Below are 21,460 nucleotides of genomic sequence, written 5' to 3' on the forward strand. Positions count from 1 at the left end.
CATATATTCTGACACTCTGCTGTGTCTTTTACAAAGAGCAGCTATAATTGAGAGCTCTTTAAAAGGTGTTAAACCTCAATTCATTCTCTTATTTTTTCCCAGTGTTATTGAGTTACAATTGACATTTAATATTGTGTAAACTTAAAGTACACAATGTGATGATTTGATAGATGTATATTTTTTAAAATGATTGCCACAATAAGGTCAGTTAACACATCCATCACCTCACATAATTATCATTTTTTCCCCTGTGGTGAGAACGTTAAGATTTACTCTCTTCAAATCTTTCAAGTATGATTTTTTTTTAACTAGTGTTACCATACTGTTCATTATATCCTAAGATTTGGTTCATTTTATAACTGTAAATTTGTACCTATTGACCATTTCTCCACCCCTCAGCCCCTGGCAACCACCAGTCAATGCTGTTTCTATGAGTGTCTTTCTCTACCTGATTTATTTCACTTGGCATAGTGTTCTCAGGGCCCATCTGTGAGTGTTTCTTTTTTTCTATAAAGAATACCATTGGAATCTTGATAACATTGCATTGAATATATCGATGGCTCTGAATAGGATGGACATTTTAATTATGCTAATTCTTCCAACCCATGAACACAGGATATTTTTCTATTTGTTTGTGTTTTTTGTAGTTTTCTTCATCAGTGACTAACAATGATGAGTGTCCAGATCTTTTGCTCCTCAGAGCTTGTGTGTAAGTCCCTTGTGTAATTTTCTCCTTTATTTATAGTTTTGATATGTCTCTATGCTAGATTAAGTCCATGCAACATTATCCAGCTGGTTTATCATCTCAACTGCCTGTTGAATTAAGTGTATCTTTCTAACTTTTAAGATGTTTAAGATTTGATATTTCTTTTCACCTTCAACTCTATGTTTTGGTGGTGGTGAACTTTAAGATCACAGTATCTGGTCCCATCACTTCATGGGAAATAGATGGGGAAACAGTGGAAACAGTGTCAGACTTTATTTTTTTGGGCTCCAAAATCATGGCAGATGGTGACTGCAGCCATGAAATTAAAAGACGCTTTCTCCTTGGAAGGAAAGTTATGACCAACCTAGATAGCATATTGAAAAGCAGAGACATTACTTTGCCAACAAAGGTCTGTCTAGTCAAGGCTAAGTTTTTTCCAGTGGTCATGTATGGATGTGAGAGTTGGACTGTAAAGACTGAGCGCTGAAGAATTGATGCTTTTGAACTGTGGTGTTGGAGAAGACTCTTGAGAGTCCCTTGGACTGCAAGGAGATCCAACCAGTCCATTCTGAAGGAGATAAGTCCTATGTGTTCTTTGGAGGGAATGATGCTAAAGTTGAAACTCCAGTACTTCGGCCACCTCATGTGAAGAGTTGACTCATTGGAAAAGACTCTGATGCTGGGAGGGATTGGGGGCAGGAGGAGAAGGGGACGACAGAGGATGAGATGGCTGGATGGCATCACCGACTCAATGAACGGATGGACAGGGAGGCCTGGTGTGCTGCAATTCATGGGGTCGCAAAGAGTCAGACACAACTGAGCGAATGAACTGAACTGAACTTTATCAAATTTTGGTTTGCTGGATAACTTAAAAATGTTAAAATAATGAATAGGAAGAGAAGTTTCATATATTCATACCTTTTTTGTCTTTTCACTTTCACTGTATGTTGAGAGAACAAAAGCTGCAAGGTCATCTATCAAGCTGTGAACATCAACAGGCATTAAATGAGTGCCAGTGATGACAGAATTACTTTGAAAAAAATTATTTAAATTCTGGACTTCCTGTCATCACTTGTAAGCATGGAAGAAGTGATCTAATAAAATTGCACAGAGTACTTAAGTATGAATAGTAGAGCTCTAATCTTTTCTTGAGAATATGTTTACCAGGCTCTGTTGTAATGTAGGAGAGAGTGCATTTATCGATTGCCATTAGTATTGTCTCTTCAGCATGGGTTTGAAGTGTCCCTTGGCATTAAGAGCTTAGATGTCCTGCTGTTTAATACATATTTTAGCTTTAGTGTGAGGAAGCATAGTACAGATAATAAGCCATTCAAAATTTAATTTTGAAACAATTTTCAGATGTATTATTAAGTTGAATCTATTTTGTTCAATGGCGTTTTTAAATAGGGTATTTGAGGTACACAAAAACAGTAGAACCTATATAATTAACTGAACTACTTTGTGTGCTTTTTCAATCCCAGCCTCCTTTTTGAGGTATACAAAAAAGAATAGAACACATGTAATTAATTGAAATACCTGGTGTACTTCCTTCAATTCCATCTTTCTTTTTGTGTTGTTAACCAAAATTTCAGAGAAACAGGGACCTGACTGAATAAAGATTGGGGTTTGTTAGGACTGTAGCCCAGGAGATACAGATTCAAGGAGCACTTGAGTTGTGTTCCTTTGGACTACAAATTGGGGGAGGATTAGAAAGACAAAAAACCCTGCAAGGTTAGTAGAACTGGAATTGGAAAGAAGTAAGGGTGCTTGTTGAGCAGTTATAGGCTGGGGTCTGAAATGATTCCACAGTTGTGAAGGGGACGGACTTTGAACCTGTTAACCCAGTCCAAGCTGGTACTTGCTTCTTGCTTCTCAATAAGTGGAGAGACAAGCTGTTGGGGCAGGGGATAATTTTTTCAGAAAGCCAGCAGGTCTAGAAGATGGTGGACTAGGTTCCCCAGAGAACCATCCTATCTGAGTTAGAGTTCAGGCTGCTTTTCTACAGGTGGAGGTTGTTGCAGACTTCTTGGTGCAGAAATTCTTTGTTCTTGCCGTTGTCCACATGGTTCCTGTAAATCTTCAACAACACAAATATTATTTCTGCTCCTCAACATTTTTTCTCTATATGAATGAAAATGTTATACATTTAAGGACTAAATATTTAATCCCTCTGTCCATGGAATTCTCCAGGCAAGAATACTGGAGTGAGGAGCAATTCCCTTCTTCAGGGAGTCTTCCCAACACAGGGACTGAACCCAGGTCTCCTGTGCTGCAGGCAGATTCTTTACCGGCTGAGCCACCAGGAAAGCCCAGTGAGTAAAGTGCTATACATTTAAGGGTTAAACCTGGGAGGTAGAGCCTTAAGAATAGGCTACCAAGTATATTTCAGGCTATAGGCAACATTTTTTTTACAAAGATACAGAGCCAGCATGACTAAGCAAGGCAACAGAGCACAAAGGTTAGAGCTAAAGGAATGGATCCAGAATGCAGTCAGGTTTGTTCTTTGTTAGAAAACTACAAGGGTGCAGCTAGCAGATACTATTTTGAAGTGGTTGGTTGTGTTCTTGAGTTTGTTAAAGTTGAGAGAAAATTCACATTCTCAGTGAAGCAGGAGTGTGTCTAAAACCACATCTATAATGGTCTGGCTCCCTTTGGATGCCTGAACCATAGTTACTCCATTTTGATTTTTAAATAGTCTTAAATATATCATCAGTATATTTTTCAAGAAATCCTCTATCCTGACATCATAGGTCTATTCTTACTATGTTCCTAAAATCTGATATGAAATAGTATTTTTCCTACATGGGTAACTAGTTTTTCTATTATATTAATATCATTATTAAATAATAGAATATTATATTGAATAAGCATTCTTATCCATCATTTGTAATATCTCCACTGTTATATATCAAGTTATTACTCATATCTGTGTTTGTTTCTGAGGTCTGATTTGATTCATTGTTCTATTTGTCTAGCTCTGCAGTTATATCCATTGTCTTAATTACTTTATAATAAGCCTTGATATCTAGGACTTCCTGTCTTCAAAATTATACTGACTGTTCTTGGCCACTTTGTGATTTTGTATTAATTTTACAGTCAATTAAGTTTTATTATAAATCCTGTTTGGATCTTGATTGGAATTGCAATAAATTTATTGATTTAGATAGAATAAATACCTTTGTGATATTAAATTTTCCTGTGAACATTGGATATATTATATCTATCTATTTATTTAGAGATTTTTCTGTTCCTAAACTGTAACATTTATAATTTCCCCTTAGAGGTTGTGTGTATCTTTTATAAGATTTATACCTTGGTTTGTTTCTAAAATGTAACTAATATTTTTAAAAACTTAAAATTTTTAGTAAGATTATTAATTTGTGTGTTGCTTTTTAACATTCAGTAATCTTACTAAATTCTCAGTTTTTATTATTTGTAGAGTTCCTCATATTTTTCTATGTATATAATCAGGATATCTGTGGCTAACTTTTACATATTTTTCTGTTCTTATTCCTTTCTTTTTCCTTTTATTGCACTGAGTAGAAAACCCCAGAAAAGAGTTCATATGTTTTTTTTTTCCTCTGTTCCTAAAGTATTTAGTAAAGAATTTTGTTTTTCTTCATTTTCCATTTCAGTTATGTGAATAAAGTTGGCCAGCCCTTCACTAGAATCTTCGTCTGATAGGGTAGACGCATGGCTCTGCTAATTTTTATCCTTTAAGTTGAGTATATCATCCGTTACTGATCAAATGAGTGACTGTTTATTCATTATTTCATTAGATCAGTTTTCTAATATTTTCATAAGAACTGTATTTTAATGGGCTTTGAACATTGACCTGTTTCCCTTTGTTCCCTTTATGCTTTCACAGAGTATACTGCATGAATTGTTGAATGAGTTGCTTTGTTTCTTCTGCTCTGGTGAATACCATGTCTAAGCAAGAAAAGATAAGTACATATAGAGTTAAATAGTGAAGTAGCTTTGTGTTCTCAGCTTTGTAGTCAGTTCAGATATCTTTGAAATGTAAGGTCCAGAGGGAAAAAAGAAGAGCTCAGGTGAACTAATGAAATCGAATTGATACTTTTTGGTACGGTTGCTGGGAGCAGAGTTCATCTCACTGTCTGTATTCATTGTTGTCACTCTTTGGGCACATGCTAAAGATAATTTTTCTTTTTTAATCTTTTCTTTTCCTTTTTCATAGTTGGTGTTAAGGATTTATGCTTAGCTATTTCTTCAGTCAGACAAATAAATGAATCCCTGTTGTGTTTGATGTGTAAGTGGTGTCTTAAGGGCCACCAGGAGTCTGAAGGAACAGAAGCCAAGGAGGACTCCTTTGTGTTAGTTCCCTGAGTGCTTATTGGCTGCTGTAGATTCCTACTAGCACTTTGTTGATTTCAAGCATTAGCAGTTTTTACAAATCTACTTTTTCTGTATTGTGGGTTTTTTTATTTCTTAAAAACTATAATAGTATATTTTGTGTTGGCGAGATAAAATGAGAGAGGTTCTATGGTAATGCTTTGTTCTGCTCTATTAGTTGTCACCTTTCTCCCTCTCCTTTAGGTAGAAATTGAAAAATTTGGGGAAAGGTTGTTTAAAAGCAATCCCAATAATAATCCAAATAGGAGGAGGAGGAGAAAGAGAGTGTGGAAGTGTAAGGCAATTGTCAAGTTGATTCATGGGCTGTGTTTGTCAGGGGAGTGATGTCAGTGCCGCGTTGTTTCTTCTAGATCCAGATAAATGAGAAAATAAATGATTTAGGAGCATTGGATTTTGCCTGGTGGGAGTTTGTTGACCCAGTCAAATGATTAGAAAGGGGAGTTTTCAAGGGATAAAGGTTATGCTAATATTTAAGATTCCACTGTTGCTAATTAGGAAGTGTGCAAGTACAGCCTTTTCCAGTGGTGAGGGTTTTTTTTTTTTCAGTCTGATTTTCTTCTCTAGGGAAGTCGGCCTTTGTGTTTTGTCAGATGACCATTTTATTATCTTTTATGTAATTTATGAAGAATTGGCCATTTGTGGAGAGCAAATAAGTGAATTAAACCCCTTTTATAAGTAGCACTGTTCTTTTCTGCTGGACTGTGTAACAGCTGTGATTGTAGGTGCTTATGCATAAGCTTGAACAGTTCCAACCAGATTACTCCAAAATAAATTAGAGTTGAGCAGCTTGCTGAGTGTTACTCTCATTTCTTGTCTGTTCTGCTGAAATTTATAGTATGTGAAAAATGATACTTAAGTTTCTTGTGTGTTTGTTTAGTCTCTGATACTGGCTTTAGATTAAATTGAAATTTGGTTTCAAATGGAGATAGTTTGAACTCTTTGTGCAAGCTCCAATTAGAATATTTGGTTGAATAAGAATTTTATGAGTTCACTGTCAACCTCTGGATAAGTGCTGTTTTCTGGCTGCAGTCCTGTTACTGAGCTAGCCATCTGATTTCCCATTAATTTTAATTGGATTGAGTAAGGACATTGAGAATAGAATAGTGAATCTAACCCCACTATTGGTGAAACCAAAAAACTGACTCTTCATAATCATGCTGCTAAGTCACTTCAGTCGTGTCCGACTCTGTGTGACCCCATAGATGTCAGCCCACCAGGCTCTCCTGCCCCTGGGATTCTCCAGGCAAGAACACTGGAGCGGGTTGCCATTTCCTTCTCCAATGCATGAAAGTGAAAAAGTGAAGTCGCTCAGTCGTGTCCGACTCTTAGCGACCCCATGGACTGCAGCCTACCAGGCTCCTCCATCCATGGGATTTTCCAGGCAAGAGTACTGGAGTGGGGTGCCATTGCCTTCTCCACTTCATAATCATAGTTCTGTATAAAAATAAAAGGATTATTATAAAGGTTTATATAAAAACATGTATAAAAATAAAAGGATTATTATAAAGGTTTATATAAGAACATGAGCTTCCCTGGTGGCTCAGATGGTAGAGTCTGCCTACAATGCTGGAGACCCAGGTTTGATCCCTGGGTTGGGAAGATCTTCTGGAGAAGGAAATGTAACCCACTCCAGTATTCTTGCCTGAAGAATCCCATGGACAGAGGAGCCTTGGAAGGCTGTGGTCCATGGGGTTGCAAAGAGTTGGACATGACTGAGCAACTAACACTTATATAAGAACATAGTAAACATGATGGACAAAGAAAGAAAAGCTGTTTTATAGCTTTAGCACATTTATGGGCATCTTGAATATAAAGTAGTAGTATAAATTTAATTCCAAGTTCCAGGGTTTTGGTTGTACTTATCTTTTACAGGTTTCCTGATTTTACTTAGGCTTAATCTAAGAATGGAGTTTATTAAATTGCTGAGCTATGTGAGATTCAGTTATCATGTACTGTTTGAGAGTATGTGATTACCTGGAATGAGATCATGAAGCTTTCGATTTTGCATTTGGCACTACACTGTTCCTGGTGGTGAGAACACAGCTCAGTAGGGCTAAGCATCGGTAAGACCTTTGACACTGTGTGATAGGGAAGCTGAATTCCAGTGAGGGGAAGCATAGAATCACACTTCTAGAAGAAATATGGGTAAAATTGTGCTTATAGTATGTTGAGCTCCGAGGTCTCAGAAGTAATTAGGGGATCATTGTGGATTTCTTAAAATGCTTAACCAATTTGTGCCTGTACTGGAAAAAAATTTAGCAAAACTGCTACCAAGAACAATTATTTTGGCTTTAACCCATGGAATAAAGCATTGAACACTATTGAAATCAGATGATAACTCTTGACTTATTAAGAATGCTTGATTTTGGAATTGCTCTGCTTCCAGTTTTTACATTTTAATATTTTGTTTTGCTTATTCATCCATATGGATGTTTTGATCCACTGTTGTACTGTTTTTCTAGCAACTATTTTATAACTCTAGTCATGCTTCTGCTTGTCTGTAGTGTTTTTCCACTGTGGGTGAATTTCCTTGCACCTGACCATCTTCAACTTGCTGCTTGTATATTTGCTTAATTCTCCAAATAGTCAATCATTTTAAATTTAGTCTCTCCATGGTGTTAACTATCCCACTCAACTTGATGTATGTAAATTTAATGAGCATGCTGTGTCCTGTAAAATCCACATTCATGAATGAAAATAGTCTAATGTTTGTAGTTCAGTTGAAAGAGTGTCCACTCTGTTTGCCATTCTCTGCTTGATTACTCCTCGGTGCTCACTAGTTGCATGTATGTGCATGATTATTAAGATTACATCTTTTTCCCTTTCTCAGTTTAGCCAAAGAAAATGTGGAAGGTATATATTTTGTGTCAGTGTTTTGATAATAGCAAACTTGAATTATCCTGGTTTGTGGGAACTTCCAGCCCCATCTGACACACAGGAAGAGTTCTCTGGAGCATCTTAAAAGCTGCTGGCTTGACTCCATGTCACTGACCTGGCTTCCAGGTGAGGGCCACAGCTCCCCATTTGGTGTTCTTATGCAGGTTAGGAAGATGTGTGCCCCTTCTTTCCTCTAAGAGGATGCAGCACCGCACAGAGTCAGCCCGTCTGTCTTGGCGGTATCTCAGCCTTATTCGCATCTCAAGCAGGGGCTGCTGTGCAGGCGTAGGCTGATCTAGGTCAGTGGCTGCGTGTGGATCTGCTCGTGCTCCCTGAAGACATGACAGACTTTTAGCTTGGCCAGTGCTGGCACCACTGCCTGGAGACCCTGCCTCTGGAGCTGGACCTGGTTTCCGTCATTGTTCTAGTCTCGGACTCCGATTATTATCTCTGGCTCCAGCTCCATCTCCTAGAAAACTACCTGCGTTTCATGTTTGTCCCAAAAGAAGTTTAGCAAATTCTTTTTGGGAGTTTTTGTGATATCTCATTTGATAGATATCTAAAGAGTATATGCATTGTATTGTGAATGACACGGCAAGTGTAGAAAGAAAACCTTTTAAAAATTATCTGTGATGGAGGAAAAACAAAAGCATATATAAAGGAGAACTAGGGTTGAGGGGAGGCTTTTTTCTTTCAATTTTTAATCCATTAGGGATTATCATCTTTATATAATGAGACCCAGCAAGCTAGAAGAATTTAGTGAAATGGGATGGAAGCAAGGTAATTAATGTGCAGTGCCCTTTTAGGAGGGGAGAGGAAAGAGGATCCAGAGGATAAATGAGTGGGATTATCTTTGAATTGATACAGGAGTTGGTACAGGAGAATGAGTGTGCAAATAAATTGGTAATAGAACAAACAGGAAATTGATGATGTGTTCCTTTTCCTGGAGAAAATTAAAATGTGCTTACTGAAAATGATAGGTAGACATGATGGTTTCGTAGCTTCTGGCGAATGGCCAGTTTGAAATTAGTACTTTAGGGAATGTGAGGAGAGATTCCTGTGATTTCCCATCAATTAGAGGAACAGGTGGATCACAGAGTTAGCCTGCTTGGGAGATAATAGAGTGGGTCATAACACTGAGGTTTCACTGAGGTCGAGAAATAGGTGGCTTGGAAGTGGGAGAAGTGAAAAGATGGAAGATTGTGATCAGAGAGGAGGATCTTGGACATCATGATGATACTCGAGGTAGGACTGTTTTTAGATAAAAGGCCCAGGTGTGGTCGTGAAGACCATGGGTGAGGAAAGCGGAAATGAGGGTTGCTGGTTGTGGGGAGGCCAGGAGGGGTGTCACAGCATGGGCAGTAGGGGGAATCTGCTCCCAAGGGTGTGAGATGGCCTTAGCCCCAAAGGAAGGGGGCTGCAGATAGTAGAGATACATAATATGGAGATAAGAATGGACGCACAAAGCTGAGCTGCAAGGCTTACGGTCAGCTTACAGAACTTCCTTCCATCTCACTTCTCTAATCAGTAAAGAAGAGACAGTACATAACCCAAGGGTTTTTACTGAGTATTAAACAAATGGTGCTTCTGAGTGTTGTAGCACAATGCCTGGCTTGAATTTAACCATTGTTTAAGATTAGAAACATGGTCCTTGTGAAAAGATGTAGCAAGGGATGCTAGGAGAGTGAGTGAGAAGGGTGGTTCACAGAGCACCTTTGGAATGGGTATGGGAGGACATGTGAACAACTTGAACTTTGTGTTTTGGAAAATTCCAAAAGATACCTCACCTTTAGGTTTCTAATGGACTTCTGTTAACGTGTGTCTGATTGAGATTTATCTATAGTGGTTCCTTTACTTCCCTCTCCTCTATCAAGTTTGTGTATTTACTGTAACCACATACACTACAAATGTACTGCTTTTATTTAATGGACTTTTAAAAAATTGCTATATATATTTTTTGTTTGTTTTTAGCCTCACTGTGCAGCTTGTGGGATCTTAGTTCCCTGACCAGAGGTTGAACCCCAGCCCTTGGCAGTGAGAGTGCACAGTCCTAACCCCTGGGTTGCCAGGGAATTCCCCCCAAATTACTGTATTTTTAAAAAATGTGGGATGTTCCATTTTTCTTATTTTTTTCAAGTTATTTTATATAGCAGAATTTTTATGAGTATTTTAATTTAGTTCTTAAGAACTTTATTTTGAAATAATCTTAGAAGAGTTGCAAAAACGGTATGAAGGATTCTTTTATACCCTTCACCCAACTTCCTAGAATGCCAATGTCTTATATAACTTTAGTGCTGTTATTAATACTAAGAAATTAATTAGTTTCTAATTAATTAGTTTCTAACCAACCATCATTGGTTCTTACTAAACCACGGACTTGATTTAGATGTTGGCAGTTTTCCCACTGAAGTGCTTTTCCTTTCCTGAGATCCAGCCCAGCATCCCATCTTGTGTTTGGTTTGCCATGTCTCTTTCATCTCCTCATCAGTGGTACTTCTTCATCTCTGATGATCTTGACACTTTCCAACAATCCTGCTTATTTTGTATCATGCCCCTCAGTGTTTTTCCTTCAGTATTTCTTCCTTGTATTTTTGAAATCTGTCTCTAGTGCTAGTCAGACTCACATAGTAAAATAGCACAGTGATTCAATTTAGGTGTAGTTTTTAATTAGAAAGTAATTAACTAGAGGAAAATTACTTTTTGGTGTTGCAACTCCCAATTTCCCCAGGCAAAAAGATTGTGTTTAAACATGTATATGAAGGTAGTGCTATAAATGAATTAATTTATAATGTATGTTACTAAGGCATTAGTAGAACTTTAGCAACAAAACTGATAATTACTCTTTAGACTGATCAAAACTGAAGTTTTGATTGATGCCTGCTCAAAAAATATTTTTGAATGAGATATAGTCTGTTAAATAGCCAACTGATAAGGTTTTTCCAATTAAGGAAATCGATATTTATCTTATGTCCATGGAAGTATTAATCTCATTCAAAGTATTCCTCAGACCTTGTACAGTTATGTATTCTATGCATCATTTGTTCATTATTTTATTTATTATAGGTATTTAATGAATTATATATCAATGTTTGCATATATGGAAATAAACTGTTTTTTAGGGCTTTTATAAAATCCGTAACTACGGTGTCCTTCTGTGTCCATACAATATATAGATGTATTGATTGACATATGCTTGAATGGAAGAATTGGTAAACATGCAGAAGTTTATGTTGCTTGTGTCAGCCGTACATGAGGGCCTCTGTATTATTCAGTTCTGCTTAAAAAGTAACCTTGATGTAACACTAAGTACATTGTACTCAAATGGTGTCCTGGATGCCTTTGCTGCCCCTCTAAGATCTCCTTTGCATGGCTGGTAGGGGCACACGCGGGCGTGCGTGTTGACTCCTGGTGGCTCACAGCTGCCATCTTAATCCAGAGCTGTGGCTTCAGGGAGCTGTGTTCCTGCAGACAGTGGCTGACTGACTCGGGTGGCGTCAAGCTTGTCTCTCCATCTAGGGACTACTACTACCCACTGCATTGCGGGCTCAAGTGAGAATCCAGATGCAGCTGCTTTTTAATATATATATATATATATATATATAATTTAATTTATTTATGGCAGTTCTGGGTTTCTTCCTTAAGTCCACATGTACAACTTTTGTGCATAAGCTCATGTCATCTTGAAAAGGCATTTCATGAAAGAAAGCAGTAGTCTTTTCTTTCTTACAAGTCTCCGTCTTACAATTTTGTTTTGATTTCAGTCACCGTAATGGGCTTTCTGTTTTTTAGTTTTCTGTACCTATTAAGTATTTTAATTTTCAGGTTAAAGAGGCTGGATCATGTTTGGCCATTAGATGGAAACTAAAAAGCATAGTGAATAATTTAAAACACATGTTCTTATGTACCCACTCCTACCTTTTATAACAATTGTTTCTTAACTTCCTCACTACTTTTCCTTAAATACTTTTTATAGATATATAAGCTGTCTTCACTCATAATTAAAAAATCAATTTATTACTTTACTGTTCAGTTCAGTTCAGTCGCTCAGTCATGTCCGACTCTTGTGTGACCCCATGAATCGCAGCACGCCAGGCCTCCCTGTCCATCACCAACTCCTGGAGTTCACTGAGACTCACGTCCATCGAGTCAGTGATGCCATCCAGCCATCTTATCCTGTGTTGTCCCCTTCTCCTCCTGCCCCCAATCCCTCCCAGCATCAGTCTTTTCCAATGAGTCAACTATTTGCATGAGGTGGCCAAAGTACTAGAGTTTCAGCCTTAGCATCATTCCTTCCAAAGAAATCCCGTGTGTGTGTGTGTGTGTGTGTGTGTGTGTGTGTTCAGTTGTGTTCAACTCTGTGATCCCCATGAACTGTAGCCTTCCAGGCTCCTCTGTCCATGGAATTTTCCATGCAATATTGGAGCGCGTTGCCATTTCCTTCTCCAGGGGATCTTCCTGACCAAGGTATCAGACCTGCATCTCCTGTGTATCCTGCATGAGCAGGAGGGTTCTTTAGTAGCGGAGCCACCGAGGAATAATATAAACAATTGGCCATTGACTACTCCAAAAGGTACAATAAAGTCACATCCTGGAATCTTTGCCTCATGCCACTGTGAAGACAACAGCTACAGTGTAGGTTGATATAGGTATTGTTGTGTTCTGTTGATTCCGATACCACAAGCAGTATTGTTCTGGGATACCTGAGTTTCAGAAATGAAGCACAAATGATGGTACAGCTTAAAACGAAAACTGGAACTATAATTTACACAGTAGTTGGATTTTTGGAAAATTCAATATATATTAAAGATACATAATATAAAGTATTAAATAGGTAACAACTTACCTATTAATTCCATTGTATGTCTAATTTCACGGAATTAGAGTCTAGGCTTAGATAATTATGATTTTCCCTCTCTGTGCATCTCTCAGTGGGAGACAGGAGAATTCCTTGTGCAGGACTAGTCCATGTGTTGCAGAATGTCTAGCATACCTTTCCCCTGTAAATGCTGGTAGCATCACCTCAGTCACCATGACAACTGAAATGCCCTGAGACATTTCCAAAATGCTTCCTAAGTCGTGTTAAGGCCTGTTGAAAATCACTGGCTTAGAGAGAAAAAAAGAAAATAAATAATTATTCACATAATAGGATGTTTCTAACCTGAACAGCCAAGAGTGACATTACTAATTACTACCTTTTATTGGAATTTCAAATGCAACAACTTCTAAGATCTTAAATTTTATATCAAGGTGAAATGAAGGGAATTTTGACTTTTAAGTGCTTCAAAGGTTTGGAAGCCAAAACCTGAGTCAGCTAAAGGCATAAACTGTAGCGTCTGAATTGTAGCACCTTTATAAAACTTAGAAAAAAATTTAGCTTTCAGCCTTCCTAGGTGATACAAAGCCCTGATTTTTATGGGCCCAGTTCTGAGTGTATATGGAGTTTATATACATTCATATGTCTCAGCATTGCACACAAATGACCCAAGGCTAAGATCAGAAGGAAGTCCATTTGAACTGCTCTCTCCTTCAGCCACTTTTGTCTTACCTCAGCCTCTCTTCCTTTGTCAGAATAACCTTTTCTTTAAGGAGATTAATTGATAGATTCTGGTTGCATTTCATATCTTTATCTGGATATTCATGACTTGTATTTTTTAGTCACAGTTAGACCTATAGCTGGATCTAGGTTACGTAAACCCTTATTTTGAATGGTGCTGTTAAGAAATGTTAGGTTTTTAGGTGGTACCTCTTTTCATGAGAGCAACTTTTATGTGATTTAGGATATTCAATAAATTAATTAATGTATGTTTTTGATAGGGATAGGTTTCCTGGATAGCTCAAACAGTAAATAAATAATCTGTCAGCAATGTGGGGGACCTGGGTTTGATCACTGAGTCAGGAAGATCCTTTGGAGAAGGGAATGGCAACCCACTGCAGTATTCTTCCCTGGAGAATTCCATGGACAGAGGAGCCTGGTAGGCTACAGTCCATAGGGCTGTAGAGTTGGGCACAAGTGAGCACTTAACACTTCATTTCTTTGCTGGGTAAAGAAGTGACAGTTCAAACTGTAGAATTCTTTGCCTTTTGTTGGGATCAGTATTAGGTATTTGGTATATGCGGGAAATAGATTGGGGAAACAGTGGAAACAGTGTCAGACTTTATTTTGGGGGGCTCCAAAATCACTGCAGATGGTGACTGCAGCCATGAAATTAAAAGACACTTACTCCTTGGAAGGAAAGTTATGACCAACCTAGATAGCATATTCAAAAGCAGAGACATTACTTTGCCAACAGAGGCCCGTCTAGTCAAGGCTATGGTTTTTCCTGTGGTCATGTATGGATGTGAGAGTTGGACTATGAGGAAGGCTGAGTGCCGAAGAATTGATGCTTTTGAACTGTGGTGTTGGAGAAGACTCTTGAGAGTCCCTTGGACTGCAAGGAAATCCAACCAGTCCATTCTGAAGGCGATCAGCCCTGGGATTTCTTTGGAAGGAATGATGCTAAAGCTGAAACTCCAGTACTTTGGCCACCTCATGCGAAGAGTTGACTCATTGGAAAAGACTCTGATGCTGGGAGGGATTGGGGGCAGGAAGAGAAGGGGACGACAGAGGATGAGATGGCTGGATGGCATCACTGACTCGATGGACGTGAGTCTGAGTGAACTCTGGGAGTTGGTGATGGACAGGGAGGCCTGGGGTGCTGCGATTCATGGGGTCGCAAAGAGTCGGACACAACTGAGCGACTGAACTGAAATGAACTGAACTGATATGCTTGCAGCTTATCAGAATCTGGAAAGGGATTGGCTTATTTTTTACTTTTTATGATATGTGAAATGGTGCTTTCAGAATGGTGCAAGATGGCTTTAGGTGCAACTGTTGTAAAAAAAAGCTTATATATTTTTATATAATATATATTTCACAAATATGTATAAATTGTGACTCCTAATATATTTATGGAAGGCAGAAATCTTCAACTGTCTAATTATCTATAATGATGTCAGTGTAATTTTACTAGCCTGTTGTGAATTTTAAGTTTTTCTGGTAAGTATTTTACCTGCTCAAATGATCTAGAATACTCTTCTCTGTATCTCTAAGTTTCTTCCTTTCTTTTTTCCTCCAGGCAGAGCTACATAGAAATCATTCCAAAACAATTACTGCTGCTTTAGTCACAAATTATTGATTTTCTGTTCATTGTGTATGTAGAATTGCTGCTCTACTTAGATTCTAAAACAAGGCTTTTTAATTGTGTTTTCCAGGAAGATATGAATTTAAATGAAGATAAAAAGGCACCATTGCGGGAAAAGGACTTCAGTATCAAAAAAGAAATGGTGATGCAGTACATTAATACTGCTTCCAAGACAGTAAGTAAAGCTGTCAAGTTGAGAAATACTGCTGAAACATATCGTAGTACAGCGAACAATGCATGTGTCTAATGGAGCACCTAAGTTTGCGGGCAGCTGTAATCAGAGAGCTTTTGAATGTATAATTAAAGGTACAAGTATTATAGTAAGTTTGTTTAATTTACAAGTATTTCTTACCTTATGGGCTTTTAAACTTTTATTTTTTAGCCATTCACAGTGTTAAGAAACACTGTGGTTGCTTGGTCTGCTCACTTTAGGTCATCTCTCCTTGTTAGTGAATTAAGATGGGTATTGATCTCTCATGTCACTTATAAATTAGGGTAATATTTGTATTTTAGAAAAGTGAGACTGATTTGACTCTAACTACCTAACTCAGAATGCATAATCGTGGCTTAGAGGCATATGTTTAATGTGAGTTTCCCTGTGGATAAAATTAGCTTGTAACAAATTGTAAATGTAGACACTGAGAGGAGCCTTACGTCTCCACATGGCTGCTGCTTTTCTAGGGAAACATGAAGTATGTGGGTGGAAGTAATGACTAAATGTCTGACTGGCACATAGAATTTATTTCATGGAATAACAAATGAGCTTGACCAGTCATAGAATTGTGCCTAAATGGATTGTCTGAAAAATATACAGTGGAAGCTAATGAGGAAGCAAGGCTCAGTAAAAAGACAATAGAGAGTGCTTTTGGCTGAACATAAAATAGAACTGAACTGGAGAAAAATAAACACAGTTGTTTTCACGGGATACTTTAACCTGCGGCCAGTTTACAAGAATATGAGTTGTTTATACTGTGACTCCATTTATCTACTTAGGCCAGTCAGTGACTCAGGTATTTCTTTTGGAAGAAAGACTCAAGTGATGTTTAATTTTTAAGCATGTCTCATTTTTTGGCAGCCTGATGTTCAGATGTGGAATTCACTGAGTACTGTGTTTTTCCCAGCTCTTTCTATAGATGGGCCCTGCATCCTGCCACTGAGATGTGCATTGCTTTTGTTCCGTGATGATACTCAGCCATCACAAATTAGCAGTGGGGCTTTAGACTGACTGTGTTTTAGACTGACTATTTATCTTCTGTTTGATCTTGGACATCTAATTTTGTCTTTTTGATCCTCAGTCTCCTTCTACATAAGATGGAGCTAATACTAACTTCACCATATGCTTGTTGTTAGAATTAAATTAACTGTGATTAGAACATAACAGATTTTTAACTGGTGGTTGCCTCTTGTGGTAACAGAGGTTGTAGTAGCAGTTGTTTACTTTTTATTTTTCTTTGTGATTTATTATTCTTACCATTGAAATCATTATACTACAAAACACAATTAAAAATATAAGTAAATGTATCTTAGTAAAATACAAGTTTCTTATTAGTCTGCATTTCTAAGACATTCACTAAATATGTTTATTAAGTGTCTGTACGTAAGGCACTACTTAAGGCCCTAGTGACTGAGCCCCAGAATAGTGTGTCATTGTCTTGTGTGGAGCAACATGGGACACATGTGACAGAAACACACAAACATGTCATGGGAGGTCAAATGTGACGTGGGGGGAAAGCAGGGGGAGTGGGGATGGTGTAACTGGTTTCTGTCGAGTCATCGGGGCAGAGTCTCCTGTTGCTGCTGTTGCTGCTGCTAAGTCGCTTCAGTCGTGTCTGACCCTGTGCGACCCCAGAGATGGCAGCCCACCAGGCCCCCCTGTCCCTGGGATTCTCCAGGCAAGAACACTGGAGTGGGTTGCCATTTCTTTCTCCAATGCATGAAAGTGAAAGTGAAGTCGCTCAGTCGTGTCCGAGTCCTAGCGACCCCAGGGAGTGCAGCCTACCAGGCTCCGTCCATGGGATTTTCTGGGCAGGAGTACTGGAGTGGGGTGCCATTGCCTTCTCCAGAGTCTCCTGTTAAAGAATTTTAAATCCAACAAGCATGAATCCACTTAATATAATTACAGGAGATAATACATTAGTTAGAACTGGTTTAGAAAACCTTGGCATAGTAGTGCAGTTTAATTCTGGAATTTCAGATAAACTTTTTAATAGAACAGAACATTCTGAACTTCTACACAGTGGATCTGTTTCAGTTCACATTCACTGATTTTAAACTTTAATCCTCTAATTATTTTGGACTCTGGTTGGAATTTATTTACCAGAATTAGATAATTAGATTATCAGAATTGAAATAGATTAACTATCTGAAGTATGATTAAAGCTTTTAATTGGTGTGTGAAGGGTCATGACTCTCCTAGAAGGGTTCTGAATAATTTGGCAAATGTAGAGAGTTCAAGCTGACCAGTCATCTACTTTTGCTGTGGAAGTAAAAACACATTTATTAAGTATAGGATGTGGACTTTGTTATGCCAGTATATTTAGGTTAATGAGTACTGAAAAAATTTCTCTGAGAAAGGCAATGAGTTCATAGATGGGTTGTTCTAGGGAGAATGTGGGAAGTTTGTGTCAGATGTTACCATTTTAGCCTTAGAATCTGCTTTGAGATTCTCTTTTGTGGGTAAGCATTAATATTCTTTTTTGGAAGATAGTATATTGATGCCTGCTGTTGATGATTTGATAACACTTTAGCAATGTTAACCCTTAAATTAGCCCTGAAGTAGATCAGCTTGACTTTAAAATAGGGGGGCGGGAAACACTAAAAAAGCCATCAGTCAAACTAGATTGTTTTCAAGATCTTACAAGTTTTGGTTTAGGTGGCTGAAAAGTACAACTGAATTTCTTCAGTTAGGAAATATTATTAAAATGTACTAAGCAAATATCATATTTAGAAGCTAAAAATGCCACACTCACATGTTTCTAACTTACTAGGGCCTTTTGGCCTGTGCAGTCTGATGGCTGGGTCTGGTGAGGCTCCCTGGACCAAAGTGGGCAGGCTGCCTTTCCTGCTGCTGGTTGTGGTTGGGCTGGGTATGCGGTGCTCGGCAACTGACGCCCTGGAGCTGCTGCTCTGGCTTGGTGCAGGCCTGTGCCAGACTGTGCTGTGACGTGAGGTGGTGTCTGCTCTTATTTAAGCTGCCTGGAGCTGGGTTTTGCTTTGCTGCTGTAAACATCCTGTAGGCCATCCAGGTGTCCTTTTGTATATGTGGGCTGTCTCTTTAATTCCCTCTGGAAATTTCTCTTTCTAACCAAGTCAGTTCAGTTCAGTTGCTCAGTCATGTCCCACTCCTTGCGGCCCCATGAATCACAGCACACCAGGCCTCCCTGTCCATCACCAACTCCCAGAGTCAATGATGCCATCCAGCCATCTCATCCTCTGTCGTCCCCTTTTCCTCCTGCCCCCAATCCCTCCCAGCATCAGAGTCTTTTCCAATGAGTCAACTCTTCCCATGAGGTGGCCAAAGTACTGGAGTTTCAGCTTTAGCATCATTCCTTCCAGAGAACACCCAGGACTGATCGCCTTGCTATCCAAAGAAGTATCTAAAAGATCTTTGGAGTCACTGCAAGGCTTGGTAGCCATTTCTTGGTAAATGACTTGCTTTAGATGATTAGCAGCAAGTTTATTGGAAAATTGGAGAAGAAAATGGCAACCCACTCCAGTATTCTTGCCTGGAGAATCCCATAGACAGAGGAGCCTGGCAGGCTACAGTCCATGGGGTCACAAGAGTCGGACATGACTTAGTGACTAAACCTATTGGAAAATGCATGCATGCATCCTTAGTCGCTTCAGTCATATCCAACTCTTTGTGACACTATGGACTGTAGCCCTCCAGGCTCCTATGTCCATGGGATTCTCCAGGCAAGAATACTGGAGTGGGTTGCCATATCCTCCAAGGGATCTTCCCGACTCAGGGATTGAACCCATGTCTCCTATGTCTCCCTCATTGGCAGGAAAGTTCTTTACCACTAGCACCATCTGGGAATTACTGGAGAACACTTCTTTCAAAAAGACAGTGGCACTAGTGGTAAAGAATCCGCCTGCCAATACAGGAGATGGAAGAGATGCGGGTTCAATCCCTGGGTCAGGAAGATCCCCTGGTGTAGGAAATGGCAACCCACTCCAGTACTCTTGCCTGGAAAATTCCATGGACAGAGGAGCCTGGTGGGCTACAGTCTGTAAATCTCAAAGAGTAATTAAAATAAATAAATTTATATAAAAAGAAGTGCTGGACACGACTGAGCACACATCACTTGCCATTTCCTACTCCATGGAATCTTCCTGACCCGGGGATTGAACTGGCATCTCCTGTTTGTTTGTCTTCTGCGTTGCAGATGGATTTTTTACTCTGAGCTACTGGGGAAGCCCAGCCTGTTGCAGAGGATTAGTAAAAATCTCCTTCCCATCTGTTGAGAAGAAAGAATTTGCTGTTCCACTTTTAGGCTTTTTCAGGGTAATTTGTGGTGATTCAAAATGGAGACAACCTGAGAGGCCAAAACCTGTATCTCAGAAAGTGAAAGCAAACCCTCTGGAAGAAGAAGACGGTCAGAGCTGTGAGAGGGAATGAGGAGAGGAATCAGCCCAGCCAGGAGGGAAGGGACGGGCCGGAGGGGCGTCTGGTGCCCTGGGCATGTCGGGTTTCGGGGGGTCTGGAGAGAAGGGACGGGGCAGAGGGGCGTCTGGTGTGGGGACGAGGGGGAAATCGGGGGGTCTGGAGAGAAGGGACGGGGCGGAGGGGCGTCTGGTGTGGGGACGAGGTGGGAATTGGGGGTCTGGAGAGAAGGGACGGGGCGGAGGGGCGTCTGTTGTGGGGATGAGGGGGGAATCGGGGGTCTGGAGAGAAGGGACGGGGCGGAGGGCCGTCTGGTGCCCTGGGGACGTGGGGTTTCAGTGGAGAGAGGAAGAGACATTTGAAGGGTTTGGAAGGACATTGTGTTTTACCCTGTATAGTGAAACACCTTTATTATGTCTTTAAGAACCACTGTGTCTCTAAGAAGGACCATTCATCTTCTTTTTCCCTAATTTATTTTTATATACTGAGATGACAACACTGTCCAGGCAAGTTCACTTCTATACAGACTACAGCCAGACACCTGTCAGCATATAGTCTTTTTTGGTTGTAGATATAATGCTTTAAAAATCTTTCTTCAAAATGTATACTTCTAGTTCCTGAGGATTGTGCTAGCTTGGAATCAAAAGTTTTTACAGGCTCCCCAGCCCGTGCCTCCCTCCCGCCGCCCTCCCATCTGTATGTCTTTGGAATCTGTCCCTGCTACAGGTAACAAGCTCATTTTAGGTGGGCTTCATGAAATGAAAAGACCCAACCTCACATTTCTAAGGTGCCTAATGAAAGCGTCCATCCTTCATTCCCTGTTTGTGTCTTGATTTTTCCTATTTGATTTCTTTATCCAAGGAATGAAGCATAAACCCTCTTTTATAAATGTGCCTGGAAGTTTACTAGCTTCCTTTGACTTTGTTTCTAGTTTTTTTCTTTCCTAGGTTATCAGGTCGAGTGGAATCAAGTGGCTTCAAGTGTTCCTCTGTTAGAGAAGTTTGGATGGCATTTAACTTTACTCTTTGAATTCTTTCTTAAATGTTATTTCTTCTTTAGTCTTCTTTAGTAAGAAATATAAATGGCAACTATTAGGAACATAATTTTAAAAGGTACATAGAAGACTCTAACAAAATTTTTTCAAAAAGTGTGATGAAATGACTGAACGTACATTGAGTTCTTTAATGTAGGATTATAGACTTTCATATATGTATATATATACACACATACATGTATGTATGTATATAAGTGAGTATATGTAGTGTTCAAAAGTCTTTTTGAAAGGTATTGTCACTTGTTATGGCTCAGTAGGACGTGGTATTCTCAAACATGGAGGATGTGGTTTTCTGCATTATCAGCCTTCTAGGCATATTTTGACCAGGAAAGAACCGCTTTGAGGAAATATTAGTTGTATGTTCATTTGTATGTGTGCTTTTTCTCTAGGTAGAAGATCTTAGACTTGATTTGTTAATATTTAATATCAGTGAGGGTATTTTCAAACCTTTTAGTATGCATTTTATTTTTTAGAGTTCAGTTTCATATGTTAATTTTGGGAACATAGATATAGGTCAGTCAAGTTGTTGTCTCTGTTTTATTTCCTCACTTTTTGTCATTATGGTTATTTAAACATAGAAACTTAGATGAATCATAATTAGTTACACATTCTTGGTAGAGTTAGCATGGATTTTTCTGGCTTATATTTCAGGTTTGGGATTT

General features: G+C 39.1%; 1 protein-coding gene across 12 annotated transcripts in view; it reads left to right on the forward strand.

Annotated features, from left to right (window-relative positions):
• Positions 1–21,460, forward strand: part of DIAPH3 (diaphanous related formin 3) — a 571,991-nt gene that overhangs the window by 61,779 nt on the left and 488,752 nt on the right. For all 12 annotated transcript variants that reach the window (XM_055541934.1, XM_055541925.1, XM_055541924.1 and 9 more), the window contains one exon: positions 15,209–15,313. In XM_055541934.1, coding sequence (XP_055397909.1) covers positions 15,209–15,313 — 105 coding nt within the window. The remainder of the gene's footprint in view (positions 1–15,208; positions 15,314–21,460) is intronic.

This window comes from Bubalus kerabau, chromosome 12, assembly GCF_029407905.1.
Source record: "Bubalus kerabau isolate K-KA32 ecotype Philippines breed swamp buffalo chromosome 12, PCC_UOA_SB_1v2, whole genome shotgun sequence".
NCBI classification, from domain to species: domain Eukaryota; kingdom Metazoa; phylum Chordata; class Mammalia; order Artiodactyla; family Bovidae; genus Bubalus; species Bubalus kerabau.